General features: G+C 45.0%; 4 protein-coding genes and 1 non-coding gene across 5 annotated transcripts; all 5 read left to right on the top strand.

Moving 5' to 3' along the window:
• Nucleotides 1-33: 33 nt before the first annotated feature.
• Nucleotides 34-3,557, top strand: LOC108135523 (polycystic kidney disease protein 1-like 3). The gene is made up of 4 exons (XM_017256270.2): nt 34-617; nt 1,041-1,406; nt 1,472-2,190; nt 2,747-3,557. The coding sequence occupies exons 1-4, from the start codon at nt 78-80 to the stop codon at nt 3,324-3,326; spliced, it is 2,205 nt and encodes a 734-aa protein (XP_017111759.1). The 5' UTR covers nt 34-77; the 3' UTR covers nt 3,327-3,557.
• A 1,024-nt stretch (nt 3,558-4,581) lies between these two features.
• On the top strand, nt 4,582-5,580 carry LOC108135550. Its single transcript, XM_017256298.1, has 2 exons — nt 4,582-4,972; nt 5,036-5,580. The coding sequence occupies exons 1-2, from the start codon at nt 4,582-4,584 to the stop codon at nt 5,530-5,532; spliced, it is 888 nt and encodes a 295-aa protein (XP_017111787.1). The 3' UTR covers nt 5,533-5,580.
• A 594-nt stretch (nt 5,581-6,174) lies between these two features.
• On the top strand, nt 6,175-7,106 carry LOC108135473 (accessory gland protein Acp29AB-like). Its single transcript, XM_017256214.2, has one exon. The coding sequence runs from the start codon at nt 6,212-6,214 to the stop codon at nt 6,950-6,952; it is 741 nt and encodes a 246-aa protein (XP_017111703.1). The 5' UTR covers nt 6,175-6,211; the 3' UTR covers nt 6,953-7,106.
• A 394-nt stretch (nt 7,107-7,500) lies between these two features.
• On the top strand, nt 7,501-7,572 carry Trnap-cgg. The gene has a single exon. It is a non-coding gene; the product is annotated as a tRNA-Pro (tRNA).
• A 519-nt stretch (nt 7,573-8,091) lies between these two features.
• Nucleotides 8,092-10,276, top strand: LOC108135689 (transmembrane protein 209). Its single transcript, XM_017256530.2, has 5 exons — nt 8,092-8,272; nt 8,331-8,635; nt 8,703-9,319; nt 9,377-9,706; nt 9,766-10,276. Exons 1-5 carry the CDS (start codon nt 8,250-8,252, stop codon nt 10,126-10,128), a joined length of 1,638 nt encoding a protein of 545 aa, XP_017112019.1. The 5' UTR covers nt 8,092-8,249; the 3' UTR covers nt 10,129-10,276.
• The last annotated feature ends 7,882 nt before the right edge of the window (nt 10,277-18,158 follow it).

Genomic DNA, 18,158 nt, shown 5'->3' with positions numbered 1-18,158 from the left:
TCTCAGTCAGCCGTGCTATAAGAGTTAGCAGCTTGACAAAAAAAATTCTTGGATACTCGATTTTTCTTAATTTAAAAATGATATTCAAAAATATCCAGAGCAAGGATTGGGCATGTTTCTGGACGACCACCGTCGTGCTGTTGGTGTGCCTCATCCTCATCTCAGTCTACTCGGGATTCGTGCACGAGAGCCAGAAATTCAGGACGATGATGGTGACCCTCATCCTTGTGCTGTTCTTCCAGTTTCTCATCTACGAACCGCTCCGATTCTTGGTGCTGGCCATCGACCATGCCACTTGGCCGCAGGAGGAGACGCCTTACAAGGCGGAGAAGGGCATGCCCACGCAGAACAACATCGCCTACCTGAAGGTCCGGCTGCGCAGTCTGCGCTCCGAGCTCCTCATCACCGAGGGTCACCGGAACGAGGCGCTGAACCAGCGCTACAAACACATCACTGGCGACCTCGTGCTCTACGGCCTCCTGTTCCTTACCCTGATGGTGATAGTGGTGATGCAGGCGGACCAGTACCACTACTACAACACCTACAACATGCAACGACTCTTCTGGGACAACACCACGGAAACCTTTGGCCTGTCGCAAATATATTTGCTCTATCAGGTGCGTTGCCTTACTAATCATTAGAAAAGCTAACCAATGGGCAAAGTACTCTTAAGATAAATTACCAATTTAAAAACCCAAAACATTATTTTTAAACTTAGGTACTACTTTGAGTCATGTTTTAACCAATTTTTCATTTGGAAGGGTTATTTAGGACATTAGCTGCACCAACCAAACTGTTTATTATCTGTGTGCCTTTTTTTTTACCAAGTAACAACTAAAAATCTCTTTAAATTAACTAAGAAAATAGGTTTTATTTTTATAAAAACTTGAAAAGCAATGGTTAAAAGGCATAATGTATATTATTATAATGTTATGTTATTATAATGTTATATTAATGTTGTATTCCACATACAAACTTCGATTAATTGGCATTCACGGCCAGTAAATGTGACTCATTCTGAACTAAGCTCTGTCCTTCAGATCCACAACTTCCTCAGGATCACCATGGTCGAGGCGTTCTTCAATCCGAACGCGCACTATGGCTGGTGGGCCATCGAGCAGTGGCAGAAGATCGGAGTGCTGCGACTGCGCCAGGTGCGGGCCGTGGACACCCGGATCGGACTGGGAGAGCCGCGGTGGGACGACATGACGTATGCGCCCGAGTGGCGGCTGCCTTACCAGCGAATGCACTACACGGACAAGTTCTGGCGCATCTACGACCCCTTCAGGCCAGCCAAACACGAGCCCAGTTTTCTAAATGGCTTGCTGCTCAACTTCGATCACCACGGCGCTTTGCATCACTATCCGGAACTCGGCGGCTATGTAGTGCTCATGATGAGCACAAAGGTGGGGTAGTATATAGATAATATTATATATTATAGACATATTTTAGACTGGCAAAATATCGACAGACAAACTGCCTGAAGCAGCTCGACTACCTGCGGAAGTACAATTGGCTAAACCAGAATACCTCGGCCCTGTTCATTGACTTCACGATGTACAATGCGGATGCGAATGCCTTCACGGTACTCACGTTGCGCATCGAGAACTCGCCGTTCGGAACGCAGATACCGCGGGTGCATGTGGACAGTGTGCGGATGCTGGCCACCGTGGAGATGAAGACCAAGGCGGAGCTGTTCGTGATGTTCGTGTACGCCATCCTGGTCATCCAGTTCGCACGCGGAGTGATCAAGAAGATCTGGTACGATCCGGGCAGCATCCGTCAGGCCTGGACCATCGTGGACCTGACCATCTGCATACTGAACGTGTTCCTGCTGGGGCTGTCCATGATGCGGGACATCGAGACGAGTTCGCTGCTCGAGATGATCGAGACGTTCACCAAGGGCCAGTACCTGGACTTTCAGCGACCGCTGCGCCTACACCAGTTCTTGGACATCGTGAAGGGCTTCCTCGTCTGCATCACCACGATGCGGCTGTGGAAGGTGCTGCAGTTCGCCGCCGTCTTCCAGCACTTCACCCAGACGCTCTTCTCCGCCTGGCGAGCGGTGGCCAGTCTGGGCGTCATCATCCTGGTGCTCCTCATGGGCATTGGCATCGCACTGGCCGTGCCGAATGGCAACAACGCAGTGGTCTTCCATCACCTCATTAAGGCCGTTGTCACCTGCTTGTGGTAAGTACAAACACACTATATATATATAGAGTCTTTGGTAAGTGTTTATGTCTTGTCGAAACTCTCAGTAGTATAACATTTATAAAATTTGTGTTGAATCTTGGTCCTAAATTGATCTATTTTTTATCAACCTATCCCAAACTAGGTGTTCTTTTATGTGTTTTTTATAGCAATTTAACAGAAACATAAATACAAATATTATAAATATTACAGCCTTGATGCACTGATAAAAAAATGGAATATTCAAATTTAATACCTGACTATTAAATTAAAAGTTGTAGATTAAATATTATAATTAAATATGAAATCATAATATTACATGCAATGCATATTAAATTAAATGATCATATATTTAAAATTTAAATCAATGTGGAAAATATAAGATTTAATATAGTTCAAATTTGATTTAAATGCATTTTATTTGAGTTTAATGTGGTATAAATTTTAAATAAATTTTCAGATATTTAAATCAAATATGAAAATAGTCAAATTAAAATTTAAATATTTTTTAATATTTTCATACTCATAAATCAAATAATAAAGACGTTTGTTTCAGGTACTCAGTGGGCTACAATGGTGGCATCAGGCCCACGGAATTCTTTTACGGAGGCTTCGTCCTGGGGATCCTGCTCTACCTGGTGCTGGTCTTCCTGCTGGCCATCATCCTGCTGAACGTGTTCGCCTCCGTCATCTACGACTACTTCCATGTGACGGGCAGGGACTTGAAGGAGCACTTGGGCCGGAAGCACATCTCCTTCCTCGAGTTCCTTCGCATCGAGTACGGGGATGTGTGTCGCCGCTGCTTCAGGTGCCTGCGGAGAAAGTACCAGCCCAGTGGACGCACAGTGGCCCAGAACGTGGAAAGGGCGCTGAAGGAACAGGAGCTGGACAGGATGCAAAAGAGACGGAGAAAATCCTCAGAGAAACGGCTCACCAACGAGGAGCGGCAGGCGGATTACCTGAGACGCGGCGAGCGGATGTTCAAGCTCATGGCCATCCTGAACCTCCAGGTCGAGATTCTAGAGTGCCTGATGCTGGGCGACAAGGACGGCAATCTGCCCACTCCGCCGGAATCCGACTCCGATCCGGAGGACATGCCAGAAATGTATCGCAGGCGACCAAGTATTCCGCGGTAGGCGGTCATCTCAATACTACATTATATCATTGAACTGTTCCTTTAGTCAGAATAGGATTTTGCAATGGCATAACTATTGCAATCTCCTGTTATTGTTAATTTTTTTCTTCAAAAAATAGTAATTAATCGACGTCATTAACAATATGATATTTGTAAAAATATCTATCAACATTTAAACACATTGACATAAATTCTTGAAAATATACTTTAAATAAATTATTTCAATAATAAATTTTAAGAAATCTTTTCAAAAGTAGCATGAGACTTTTAGCGCTAGTCAGCTATAGCTGAAGATATACCTTCTAAATTTGTCAGTGAGTTTTCAATCGAAATTGTCAATGAAAATTCTTAATACGTAAAAGTTTAAGTTTGAGGGGGTCACCCAAACTACAAACTATATAACTCATATGGCCTTTACTGTGGACATTATTTAAGTGCACATAATTAAGTAGAAGGTAAGCTTACATAATACAACAGTTCTCTTCTTGTTATTATAACTTTCATTTTCTTTTTTTTATGGATTTATCTTGAAAACATATCTATAAATTACTGTCATTAAAAGACTGTAAGTCGATGGTGTGAATAGGGTAAACACGTAAGTATATAGAGACAAGAACAGTCTAAACATTGCGTCAGTCTTCTAACAACAATTTTTTCAGCAGTTGCCTTTAAACATTTTCCATAGGCTGAACTTTCTTTTGCACCAAAGTGAACTTTTCCAGACCCTGACGACCTCAAGTTCCCCCTCGTTCTCATTGGATGAGCACCCCCCGATAAAATAAGCAGCGATAAATGATTTAATTAAACAGAGATTGCGCCTTCAGCTTTTCAGTTTGAGGGCGCGAATAACTCCACTAATTTCCATTTGCTCACCTACGAAATTCGGCTGCACATGGTTTATTTCAATTTTGTCCCAGAGAGGGACCAATTGGCAACTACATGCCCGCTGCTCCGGCTGATGAAATGCCATGCCTGATGAAAGAGTGTGGAAAGAGCCGCCTGGCAATATATGTTTATGGCAAACATATTGAAGAGCTCCCAAGCTGGCGGCTCTAATAGTCGCTGCCGAAACGCACTGCAGACGGCTCAATGCCAGCAGCCAAGCGGCCAAATTGTCTGCCTGCAATTTGTCGCCACCGCCTGTAATGCCACCCACTCCAGGTGGCGACATGACTACATGTCTGCCCATGGGTATGGGTATGGGTATGGGTACCCTTATAAAATCCACGGCTCCGGAGGCGGCGCACTCAGTTGAAATGTTCGCGATCACAGGGAAGTTACTCGCGGCCTTTGGCCTTTGCTTCGGTCTCTTTATGACAACAGTGGCCGCCGCGCAGGCGCAGAATTCGTCCAAGGAATCCGATACCTGGAAGCCCCTGCAGCCCCAAAAACGCCAGGCCATTGTGAAACTGGACCCATTGGGCTCTGCAGCAGCCAAGAGCTACGATCCTCCGCCGGAATTTTACCGAGGACCAGGTTCAACGACCACCAAATTGGATAGCACAGCAGCCGGCTTTATATCCAAACCCATTGGTGCATTGCCTCCGGCTGGTGGAGGTCATCAAGTGGGCAGTCTGAACGAGAATCTCAGCGAGGCCTACGACAAGTGGCGTTTGGGTGGGAATTTCCAAGATCGGATTAGCGTGGGTGAGTTGAGAAGGAGCCGGAAATCGAAGGAATATCTAAAGGGATTATGTTGTTCCTGGGCAGGTCACTATGCCAGCAGTGGCAGTGCTGGGAAAAGCTATGGCTACGAAAGTCATCCCTATCCCTACGACTACGGACCCTCCAACGGACATGGCTACGAGCCAGGACCTGCTCCTGGTCACGGCTACTCCTCCAGCGGGGAGGCGGGACTGGGCGTGGGAGTGGGAGTGCCGTACCACGCGTACAGACCCCGACCGGATCAGGGTCACTACCCAGGTAGTCCACCATTGGACTACTCCTACGGCCCGTACCCCATAGACTCGCACGAGATCGTCGCCCACAAGGGATCGCCGGAACTGTCGCCCAAAGCCCTGCTGGCCAAGAGCTTCCTCATTCCGCTGGCCAGTGCCACCGTTCTGGGCATCGCCGCAGCCCTGATCAGCAATCCCCTCCTGCTGCAGCTGGCCCCGGTTCCCGGGATAGGAGTGGGTGTGGGCGTCGGACCCTCAGTGGTGGGCAAGCGGAGGAGGAGAAGACGGGCTGCGAAGTTACGGAATTGAGCTATTCGTTCTGTTCTTTTCATCCAATATTTGTCCCCCCAAAAACTCTGTATGTCAGGAAATATAATAATATAATATATAAAAATATGTGTTTAATTTCAATTCGAGATTACAGTTCTCCAGAAATAAAAAGAAACCACCTTGGAACTGAACTTGGAGAGAGTTGAACCAACTCTCTGATTGGGCATTTATTTATACGTACACTGATAAAAAACGGAAGAGTAAAAACCAGTACGACTATTGAATTCGAAATTCAAAATATTTTAATAAATGTGGATAACATTAAATTTAAAGTAGTTCCTGTTTGTTTATAATGAAAGCTATTTAAGTTTAATATAGTTCAAGTTTAAATACAATTTTCAGATATATAAATCAATTACAATAACAGTACTATTTTCATATTTAAAATAACTAAAAAACGGAATGGATGACAAGCAAAGTGGAAAACATTTAAGTTTAGCACAAAATATTTGGACTTACTTCGTTTTTTTTACCAGTGTATAAGACGGTGGTGTAGTGTATCCTATTGTCGAGACAGCCGGCCTCAGCGACTTTGCTTACTTTTCGACAAGGCGATGCAAAACATCCGCTGAGTTATCAGCTTCAATGCAGAGTCAGCAAGCAAAGTCAGAATCAGTCTTTCGAAAGCGTTTGCTCTCACTGGACCTTTAACTAAAACATGTTCAAGTCATGGATTTATTGTTTCCTGACATTTCTGACATACAATCTGCATGGATCCGTGGCAGCAAACCTTGTCAATCCGATTCGATCCGTGTGCCTGTTGAGTGACCCGCCAAATCAATGTGGAGAATTCTGCCTTGAGGCGCTGAAGCCAATGCTCGATCACATTGCTCTTCACCAGAAGGAGTGGAGCACGTGCGATCCTCAGAAGCTTAACGAAACCCAGGAAAGATTGGACCGAATCGAGTCCAATCTACAGAAGTTGCTGGACCACAGAGAAGCTTCCTCGAAGAACATGGCTCGGATTGAAGCCCAACTGGCAGCCCTGCAGGAGAGTCTATCCAAAGCTGGCAAGGAACGTATATCTCACCTGTTTAAGCGGATCGGAACACGACTAATATTTATCGAGAAAGAAATTCGTCAGACCTGGAAGGGTGCCGATGCTACGTGCCGCCAAATGGGCGGTCACCTGGCGACCATTCAAGACCAGTCGGATTTAAACGCCATCGTCGTGAAACTGGACAGGGGCTGCAGCTACTGGCTGGGCGTAACAGACGAGGCCAAGGAGGGGGAGTTCATATCCGTGGCCTCTGGCAGACCAGCTCCCTTTCTCAAGTGGAAGGCTGGTCAACCAAACAACTTACAGGGCAAGGATCACTGCGTGGACATTTACAATGGCGAAATGTACGATTCGGACTGCAACGATCCTGAATATTTTATCTGCGAGGCTGTTGGATAAATTATTTAGTAAACTTTGTTGGTTATGAACTTGGCATGAACTGTGCATGCTATAAAAATCTAACAATTTGTTTCATTTCGGCATAAGAAATTTTGTTTGTAGGATATCGATTGTTGTCGATCAACTTAATAAATTAACTAAATTTGTTTGTCAATTTGTTAACAGCTCATAAATTGCAAGACCCCTTATATCATGTTAATGGTGATGGATCATTTCAAGTTCAAGTGGATCTGCACCATTCGGAGCATGTTCTATGTTTTAGGGTATTCATTTTATTATTGAACCTGAGTGGCATTGAATATCAAACTAATTTCAGTGGCTTCTGAAAATGCAGTATTTCATTTTAAGTCTAGAGAGATGCAAATTATTATCTCCGACAAGACACCAAAGATCACTCACTGACTAAGTAGTTTTCCAAGAGTGTTTTACATTTCTGGGACCATGATGACGTAATATGTTTATATGGAAGTATTTGAGTGGGTTTAAATGATTGAGTTTTTGTGAGCGCTAAACTTACATTGAGTGATTGGCCGACGGCGGTTCAACCCGGCTCGTTGGTCTAGAGGTATGATTCTCGCTTCGGGTGCGAGAGGTCCCGGGTTCAATTCCCGGACGAGCCCAAGTGGAACTATAAAGATTTATTTTTTGTTTTTTCCAAAGCTAAGATAAACTTTAAAACTTTTACAAAGAACACCAGCTTTTAAAAAATAAAGATTTAAAATACATCTTTAACCATACCTCACTACTTCTTTGAACTGAATTGTGAATTTATTTGTCTCATAGTAATAAGTAAAACTTAAACATGTTAAGCCATTAAGAACCAAATTTTTAGTTGGCTCTTAACTATTTTGTTAGTTTGAATGTAACACTTTTTGGCTGCATAGCCATAAAGTATCCAGAACTGCAACACTGCTCAAAACATAAATTTACACTATTTTACATGCATCTTACAAAATCATTCTACACGAGTTTGTAGAGCGACATCTAGCGCTCGGACATATTAACGTATTTTTCAACTCGAACGTTTTCTAACACTAAAAAAAACAAAAACCTAGCAATTCATTGGTGGTGCGGTGCAAAAGGTTTGAAACTTGGATAGGAAAATAATTTAATTGGCGGCAACTTATCGACAGCTGGGCCATCACTAGCTGGAATGACTGGCGTATTTTCCAACTCTAACGTTTTCCAACAATGACCAAACAAGCATTTTACTGAAGGGCCACACTCAGCAAAACCGCCAATTTTCCGGCATTTTCGCAATTCCAGACAATCTGCTTTAAAATTTCGCCTGCAGACAATGAATTTCACCAGGGGCAACTGGTGAGTGAGCGGAATGAATCGAAAAATCAGAGAATTAACCCCTTTAAACGCCCCACAGCTCGCCGCTTAGCAGAAATCCCGTTGTGCAGCGCAGTCTGGACTTGCGACTGCGAAGCGCCCAGGCCCGTCATTACCTCAAGTGGTGCTCCATAAATGTGGTGCTCCTGGCCCTGCTGCTCTTCGACATGTGGCAGGCATGTCGGTCCGTCTACCGGACGTACTGGTTCCTGGCGGAGTGCACCATCACCACCTTGATAGCCCTCAGTGCGCTGGCCTGCTTCGGCAAGTATTTGTGGTTATGGTTTGGCGGCGACCAGGTGATAGGAACCGATAGCCAGAAGTGTCTGCTGGACGGCCGGGAAGGTGAGGAAGTGCCACTCGATGTCTTGACTAGCCACTAAATCCCTGCATTTCCTCCTTACTCCCACAGAGAACTCTTTTCGGACAGTGTGCGCCAGAGCGGTGATGAAACCACGCAGCTACGAGCCCGACTCCGATGCCGAGGACGACATACCCATCATCAATTGGCACTCCTCCTTCGAAGACTCCTGCTGGGGCTCGCAGTCGATGCGCCGCAGTCCCAGTCCCACCAGAACGCCGCAGCAGACGCAGCAGACGCAACAGAACACCTCCTACAACTCGTCGATGGTGCAGAACAACTCGCTGAACGCCAGCAACCTGAGCAACGAGTCCACCTACATGTCGCCGTACGCAGAGGTGCGCCGGGATGACTTCATCACCGACATCCGCAAGCTGCCCGCCCTCATGAAGCAGGCGGAGCGGGAGCGCAGCATGGTGGACAGCTCGGAGGCGCCCAGTGTGCAGAGCATGGGATCGGCCAACTCCTTCTGGAACTACTGCAACAATGCGGCCTACATGCTGAAGACCACCATCTACCAGCTGTCGCCGGCACCCGCTGCTTCCACCGAGAATGCCCCCACCTCCATTGAGGAGTTCGGTGGCTTCCAGTTCAGAGACAGCAATTCGGAGGTCATCAAGCGCATATCCACGGACAAACTGTCGCAATACGTAGCCAACCTGAGATTTGTAAGCTGAAACTGGGGACCATCTTTACAGTCGACTATATTTGAACCGTTTTTCTAGTGGATTTCCACCACCATACTGCAGCGTTTGGTCAAGGAGATCAACCATGTGGACGATGTGTTCCGCCAGCGGGGTCTGATCGACCTAAAGATCGGATCTGTGAGTCTGGAGCGACTGCGCAAGACAGCCGAGAACCAGCAGTTCGTGCAGACCTGCGCCCCCATGCTGCCGATGCTGCTGCCCTTCCTGGACACCTTCAGCAACCAGGAGTATCTGGTGCAGCGCATCAAGGAGCTGTCGCAGGGCTCCTGCATAGCCGACTATCGCTGGAACTCGGGCAAGACGCACAATGGTCAGGAGTGGGGCGACCACTTGCCCACCGACGCCGCTGTAAGGGATGCAAACTAGGAAATTATGCAACTATTTACACACTTTTTCTCATCCCATAGATACTGTTCCATTTGTTCTGCGTGTACTTGGACAGCCAACTGATGCCGTTGCCGCAGGGCGGCGGGCGGCCCTTCTACTCCCGCTACGTGCTGATCCGCGACGAGAAGCGCTCCACCAAGGACGTGGTCAACGCCGTGCACAACAAGGCGCACTGCGCCATTCTGACCACCAGCAACCAGCTTAACCCCAAGTTCAACTTCATCAGCGACAAGGAGCTGCACAACTGCGTCTACGACCGGAACAACCTGTTCTACGTGATCATTCAGTTCCTGATCTACATGCGCCAGCAGCAGGAGTCTGCCTTGGAGTGCGTCAATCTGGGCAAGAGCGGCATCAACATTTTGTGCGTCATCGAAGACTGAAGCCACTACTCGTAGGACTGACTACCTCTTAACACTCGTTAGCATCTCTAAGCATCCCTCTCTGACTCGAACATCGCTTGGTGTCCACGGGCCTACTCATCCATCATTCGTTACTATTAAATTATGCACATGGCAATTATTAAGTTAACATACGACTGTTGCGGTTTTGCGGTTATCAAGTGTCCTGTGCGGTGCGGTGCGGTGCAGTGCGGTCGGTGCAATTAACTTGTTTGGCAGTCGGACTGCGGCAAGATGGGTGCACACAGGTGCCCGGCCTTAATTGCCCTTTCATGACTCTCACTATTGGCCGTATTGCCCGGACGTATTGCCCGGCCAGTTGGTGACCTGGTCAATGGCCCGGCCCGCAAGCTCCCACATGCTCGCCACTTTACACTTCCGAAAGTGACAAAATTAATGGTTTCCGCCGACGCTGTCGACAGTTTGTCGAGTGAAAGACATTGAGAAAACGCTCCAAAGCGGAGCGCAGGAGTCGCTGGCAAGCAGGCCCTCGAGGAAGTGCCTGGAGGAGCACAGGATGGGCGCTCTCGAACCGGCCGCATTACCATTTCTCTTGGCCACGCTCATTTCTGGGCTCTGGCTTGACGTTGAATCGGTTGGCTGGTTATTTTAATGCTACTCCTGCTCCCGGATGGCTGGATGGCTGGATGGCTGGCACCTCGGGTGAGTAATGTGCCTGGGCTGTCAACTTTACACTTTTATCCCTCGCATTATATTTGCTTTACCTACACAAACACTCAGCCACCCACCCACCCATCCACCACCTATCCGTTTGTGTGTGGTGTGATATGTTTTCCTGATACTTTTTCTCAAGTTGTAAATTGGCTTAAAAATAATTTGTCAAAGCATCTCAGCCGGCGGAGATGCGATGCCTAAAATGGGAGTTGGAACTTGAAGCGCGAAGCTGGAAGCCGGTAGCTGGAAGCCTTGTCTCGAGCCATTTTCTTGTCACAATATTTTGGACCCTCGGCTGATGGAGTGAAATTCCTTTAAAGAAACGCATGTGCGCATCTTCATATCCAATTAGAAAAGTTTTCCTTCGACTGCTCCGTAATTGTGTTGATTAGTGCGGCTCGCTGCGCTGCTCCAGAGTGGGTGGTGGATGGGGATGGGGTGGATTTGCTACTCGCACCACATTGTTGACAAAAGAAGCCTTCTTGGATGGGTGGCTGGGGGGATTGGGCGGGCGTTCCCAGCTGCTGGCACTTTAAAAAGCAATGCGCATTAAATTCGATTGGCAATCGTCTCACACCCTCGCTCAATGGGCTTTTTCTTTACGGCTTACACAAATGTTCATCTAGTATCGCTTTGAAGCAGCTTAACTATCCTTGAGATGAGGACGTCTTCGGGGGCGTGGCATGGGCGGCCAGGAGGATTCCAAGTGGAACACTTGTCAGTCGATGAAAAGAAAAGTGACGTATTATATCTTTAGTAGGTATGCTAAGAATTGGAGTTACCCAATTCCAATTTAAAATATATTTTAAATGTTACTCTAGGCATACCTATACAGTAACAAAAAAGCTTTAATATACAATATTTTATTCAAATATTTCTAATCTCACATAAAATAAAAATAATATTTTAATAATTACTCATACAGTTTTATATGCGTTGTATTTAATATTATGATGTAATACTTAATTTAAATATTAAATACAAAAGGTTGAATTTAATAGTCAGATATTGATTTTACTATTTAATTTTTTATCATATTATTATTTTTTATTATTACTAAAAATCATAAAGCTTTAAAACTATTTTTCTTGATGACTTATAGATAAAGTTTGCACAAGTTAAGTAATAAAATTGTATTTTTATATGAAAAATCAAATCATCAAGCTCATCTGCATTAATGTTTTCGACCAAAGAATGACAACAAAAAATAAATAAAGTGTCCATCTTTAATAACTCCCAGTTTTAATTTCATTGTGCTTCACAAAGCCCTATCAAACTGCAGGCAGCGAAACTATTAAAATGATGTTATTATTCCACCTCCGCTTGTTGGTCATCCAGGCAGCCATCCAGCCACTCACTTAGCCTTGGTCAACCAAATATTGACACACAATAAGCTGGTCGCAGTAGTCGCAGCTTTTACTTTTCGGCTTTCCTTTTCGGCCCTGCTTGTTTATTTATTTTGCCATCTACTCCGCCGGAGCATGGGACATTAATGAAAAAAATATTTTTGCCCATTATGCGCCAATATGGTCAGCCATATTTCGGTTTATTTAATTTTGCGCAAATAAAACGGAAGTGGCGTTTTTATTTTTCCCCGTCGTCTAGTGGCCTTTTTTTTGGGGTCCTGGTGGCGATGGTGGTGCGCTACATAAAATCCTGATGCTGATGCTCATGCCTTGCGACAATGTTCAAATACTGTGGATGCTGGCTGGGATGAGGGGTTTCTTTTAGCGCATATTTTAAACAAGCAATTTGTGTAGCTCCGGTTTAAAGAGTTCTCTTCTGGGGCGCCAGTTGCTGGCTTTCCCAAGCGCAGCTAAAAATGGAAATGGCTGTCATTTCCTTTGAAACGGACCCGCACGACGACTACCCACTACCGACTACCGACTCTCGTCTTGTTACTTCGCCAAGCATCGGCCATTAATGGCCGAAATGAGTTTCCATGCTCAGCTATTCAGCTATTTGGCTATTTGGCAGTAGCAAAAGTGAGGCTCCTACCAGACTCCTTATGGCTTTAAGTCTCGCAGAGACAGGCAACTGGATCGGTCATTGAAATATTAATTAGTCGTATAACCGCTTGGCTACCGGGAATTGCTGCAGTGTTTGCCTGACTGACGATAGCTGCAGTGCAACCACTCAAATCTGGTGGCTCCTGACCCACCTGCTCCATTCTCATCCTCATTCCCATTCCCACTCCCACTCCACCCCCACTGATAACTTACGCAACTAATCTGCGCTATGGATGTGTGTACGTGGGTCGGGGAATGGGGATGCGGAGCCATTTGCATTTAATCGGATTTGGCCAGATTTCAGGTTGTTCTGGTGATTCCAGAAAAACGAAGAACAGCCAGCCATCTCCCAAAGTCCATTTGTTGTGTAATTTCCGTACTGCCGTATGCAGCATGAGTATTCCTGGCTGGCCGGCGGATGAGTGGACCACAAGCAGAACTAGTAAGCAAGTGGCATCATGACAAATTAACATGGCCCAGCAGCCGGACTCGCCAGTTATTGCCCTTCCTCTGGCAGTTGCTCCATCACACAGTTGCCATGGCTCTGCAATACACAGCGAAGTAGAAGTGCAGCACTTTTGTGCATCTCCAATGACATCGAAATATATTGGATTGGGATTTAAATATATAAATTTAGACTTTAATTTTTGTTAGACTATAAACAAAAGTACAAATTCTATTCTTTTGTCTGCCAAAATATATCTATCAAGTATTTATTTAACAGGGATATTGAAATTAAATCAAACATTAATATTAGTTTTGAAAATAGTTTCATATTTAAATGAGAAATGTATTAAAAGGTTTTTAAAAGAAGTGTAAATATGTACATATAATCAAATCTTAATTTCATAAAGTATAAAATAATAGGAATTTATTTTTGGTATTGTATTTAACTACTTATACTTTTATATCTTGTTTGTCAAACAAAGTCAAATATTTCCAACATTTTGAAAAACTCAACTATATTGTTAAAGCGACTTTTGTTTAAGACTTTCCCTTGTATCATATCACATACAGGGTCTTAAAAATATATCAAAGGGCATTTCCGGTGCGGCCACTTATTTCGCTAAGCTCTCATTGCGCGAAGGTAACGAACCGGAAATGTTCTTAGCATTTCCGCTTTATATCAAATATAAAAAATGACTGCTTTTAGACGTATTTGACAAAAGTTGTCTGTCAGCCGCACTCACGCAGTGCGGATATACACATGCTCCGCTCCAGCACCCATATATAGAGACATATAATTGCATAAATCAAACTCAAGCATGCAACATGAAAAATCGCATTAATTTATCTGCTCACTGCTCACAGCTCACTGCTGACTGCTCGTGCAGCCGCCGCCTATGTGGGACACTGCCACGCCCACTTCCCAGAGAACGCCCCAACACGATCCGGAAAGGCGCTGGGTAACATATCCGCTTATGTCAATTTTTTTTCCTTTGCTACCACTTGGAGTTGGGGGGCAGCATCATCAACGCTGCTCCTTGTGCTCCCCGTCACTCCAGCCAGTTGTCACTGTCAGTTTTGGCTTCCCCTCCAGTGTTTTCTCACTGCTCCTGGTTGGGATTCAGATGCTCCATCCCCTCCCCATTCCCGTCCCTCCCATGTCGTCTAATACTGCTGACGACCGGTTTGTTTGTTTAAATGCTACATTTACTTTATGGATTGTTGCTATATTTTTTCTTCAACTGGCAAACCCGAAAAGCCGGGAATGGCGTATAAATTTCACGTCAATTTTTATACAGTGAGAAGCAGTAGGGGAGCTCAGCTGGGTGAGCCCTTGACTGATTGTGACCTGTCAGAACTTGCTTCCTTTTAATAACTTGCCCACACACACACCACACACACAGCACACACATCACACACACATCACACACACACGACCATACTCACCAGGATATATCCGCTAATAACCTGGCTTTTGCTCGGTTTCCCTTTTAGCCTACTTTAAGTGTCCTGTTCACGCTACATAGTTTAAAATTCTTTATAATTGGATTCCCAGCTTCTAAAGCCCATTTTTTATGGCCAGTTTCGGACGAAAGAGAGTAGCCGGCTGCATGTCAAAAGGATTTTACAGTTGACGCGTGCAAACCAGACCCAAAACCATGGCACTCATCCTTGGTCCTTAGTCCGTAGTCCTTTTTCTTTTTTTTTGGTGTTTTTTTTTTTTTTTGTGGGCGGCCGTAACCCCGGCCAACACCCACACAAATGTGGGTGAGTGTGTGGAGTCGGGGATGTGATGATATGTTCCATTTCACACGGCAGCGGCGACGGCTGGCAATCCTTTCGACCGCACTCAGACATACTCCAGCCGGGCCGCAGGAGCCGAGATTTATGTTTTCTTGTAAACAAAATAACGGACATGTTCGAGGCCTTTCGCCAGGACCTCCAGGTGAAGGGTGGTGGGTGGTGTTTGTAGCTTCAAGGTGAATGAGTCGGAGTCTGAGTCTGAGTCTGAGTCAGCCTTGGGCCATCCGGCTGACAACGGGATTAGGCGCATGTAAACCTGCGTGTTCGATTTGCAGCTTTCTTGGCCCCATCCACAGTTCAATCGGATCATACTGGATGTGTGTGTGGGCTGGTGTGTGTGTGTGTGGGCTGGTGTGTGTGTGTGTGGGTGTGTGGTGCCTTGCCTCAGACGCTTTAATTATTCAGGGGCTTTTCGGAGGAGTTCGGCTGACTGTCAGGATATATCCTTCTTCTACCCGTTGCCTCTTTTTGTTTTGTTTCCCGTTTACATATTTCAAGTGACTTCGCTTATGTTTCTTTAATAGCCAGCGAATCATGCCCTAAATAGGAAATCAGTGCGTATACTTGATATGAATATCAAAAATATCAAATTGGAAGTGGTGAGGCATTTATTCAAACAAATTCATGCTTAAAGGCTTGATATGAATTTAAGCCAGTGTTTAAAATTTAAAGACCTTAACGAAAGAATACTTGATGTGAATATAAAAGATATTGAAGTGAAAAGGAGCAAACCATTTATTTTTTAGCAAACCTTGCTCATGAATGAATATTTTGTAAAAGAATATTTATTTATAATAATAATTTTGGAAAGTGAGGGGCAGATTCAAAACATTTCTATTCTGAGAAAATTTTAATGAAAAATTCAGAGAACCATGAATAATTTATACCTTCAAAACAACTTCTAGTGCAAACTTAATATCTGATTTTCCAAGAACGGCATGGTACTAGCATACGCTTGAAGAGCTTTTGAAATGAAGACCATTGACGTTAAATTTAATGACAACAGCACAAGCCTGTGAATTTTCGTGGAATTTTCGAAAAGTAAATATGTACCTTCCCTTTGTTACACTGACCAGGTCTCCGGAGCTGGTTCCCAATTATGTCTAGACAATGGACAGCGCCCACTCCCCAATGCATCGGCATGTTTGGTTTTACCCTCCTGTGTTTTTTGTTTTATCTGGCTGATGCTAGGGCGACACACGTGCCTGCCATATGAAAATAAACCAATTTGCATATATTTTACATAGTACGCTGGTAGGCGGAGGTTTTCGTCGAAGGCTGGATATCTGGTCACTCATACGCCGCGTGTGCCACAGGTGGAGGGTAACGTGAAAATAAAGAAATGAAGGCGCAACCAACTTAAAGGAAAGACAAATTAAAAGTTTTAAAAAGGAAATTATGCACTCAAAATTTATTTTTTTACTTTTTCTTGATTTCTGTTTTTGAATAAGTATTTTTAAAGTGTGGCTCCCAGTGGACAAGTCATTAGGAATCGCTGGCAGTTTGGGTCTCAGTCTAAGTCTAAATCTCAGTCCCCGTTTCGGTTTCATGTCTGAGCTGGCTAATTGAGCAAATCCGCCAAAGCGGCTATTTTGTTGACCCACTTCGGGCCATACTTGGCGTAATTATAAATCAATCGCTCGCGGGGTCCGCTATTTGGACTGCCATTCCGATCGAACGCCTTCCGGTGGGGTAGTCTGTAGTCCGCATTCGTTGACTTGGCGCTGGTAGAAAGTTGCGTGACATTTGGCCAATCCCTCGGGCGGTCTTCCGCAGACTTCTGCTGGTGGTGCAGCTTTCCGGGGTTCGTGCCTTTTCGCAGGTCTCCATCTGTTTGCCATCGTCCATCGCCACTCGTTTGCTTTCAATCTGCGTCTGGATGTTTTCAATTTCTTTCGGAATTTGTTTTCACGCAAAAAACGAGCGAATCAGCAGAATGCCATAACCCAGAACCCAGAATCCAGAGTTTGCCCACGGCTCACACGGCTGCCGACACAGACACAGATACGGATACAAATACGGATACGGATACGGCTACGGATTTATGTGTACGTACCCGTACGTATAATGTTTTTTATGTGTTTATACTTGATGCGTTCGCCGCTGCCGGCGCTTGTTTCTCCTCTATGGTTTGGGTGACTTCTTGCAAATATTTTCGCAGATTTGAACACCCGCGGCGGCTGTGGCAAATGGCCCCGTAAACGTTTAATAAAATATGATTTCAATTGATTCGAAACTCGCATTTCAACCGACTGCTGCTCCAGATATGTACGTATGTACGACGTATGACGTACGTGTCCCGTCCCGACGGCAATCAATAGAGCAAAAACAAAATGCCCCAAAGAGGGACTCCGCATCCGCATATCCGCATATCCGTATCCGCATTCGCATCCATCGTCGGTCCCCGGAGACTGGCGTTAGTCTTGACTTGGCCCTCGGTTATCCGCTTAGATCACTCAACTAAAAAACTCAATTTGCATATTAATATTATTTGGGTTTTTCCTGTTGTTTGGCCTTTCTGCCTTCGCCTTTCATCCTTTTTACCAGGCAAAGAGAACAACAACGGGGCGGTGAATCAACAGTGGTGAATTGAATTTGCTCTGCTCCGACGCCTTTTCGGTCGTCCTTTGATATGGCCAGGATCCGGGACATACCCACACATGAGCAGCTGTTCCCAGGTGCATACTTTGTGGGGAAACCAAGCTCTCCCCTCGACCCTCCCCCTCCCTACTTCCTAGAGCCTTGGATCCTGCCCGGTTCACCTGGCGCACAAAGGCCGAGCTGTCAGTCAGTGTGCCAGGGCAATTTCGTTTTTATTGGAATTATGTCAGTGTTATTTTAGCATAATCATAAAAATGATTGTTTGCGGCTGTCCGCCGAGAGGTAAATGCAATGAAGCGAGTGGATTAGGACAATGATTTGATTTTCAAGCACAAGAAGTCTTTAAAATATTAGCTCTTATCCGCATTTAACTTTAAATTTTCCGTAATACTTTAGGCAGTCTTGAAAACTATATATAAATTATTTAAATGATTAAATTCTTGAAATCGTTAAAATATTAATTTGATTTTCAAGCAG

Source organism: Drosophila elegans, unplaced genomic scaffold (genome assembly GCF_018152505.1).
Source record: "Drosophila elegans isolate 14027-0461.03 unplaced genomic scaffold, ASM1815250v1 contig_208, whole genome shotgun sequence".
Taxonomy (NCBI): Eukaryota; Metazoa; Arthropoda; class Insecta; order Diptera; family Drosophilidae; genus Drosophila; species Drosophila elegans.
The sequence above is the reverse complement of the archived record's forward strand: the minus strand, read 5'-3'. Positions and strand labels throughout refer to the sequence as shown.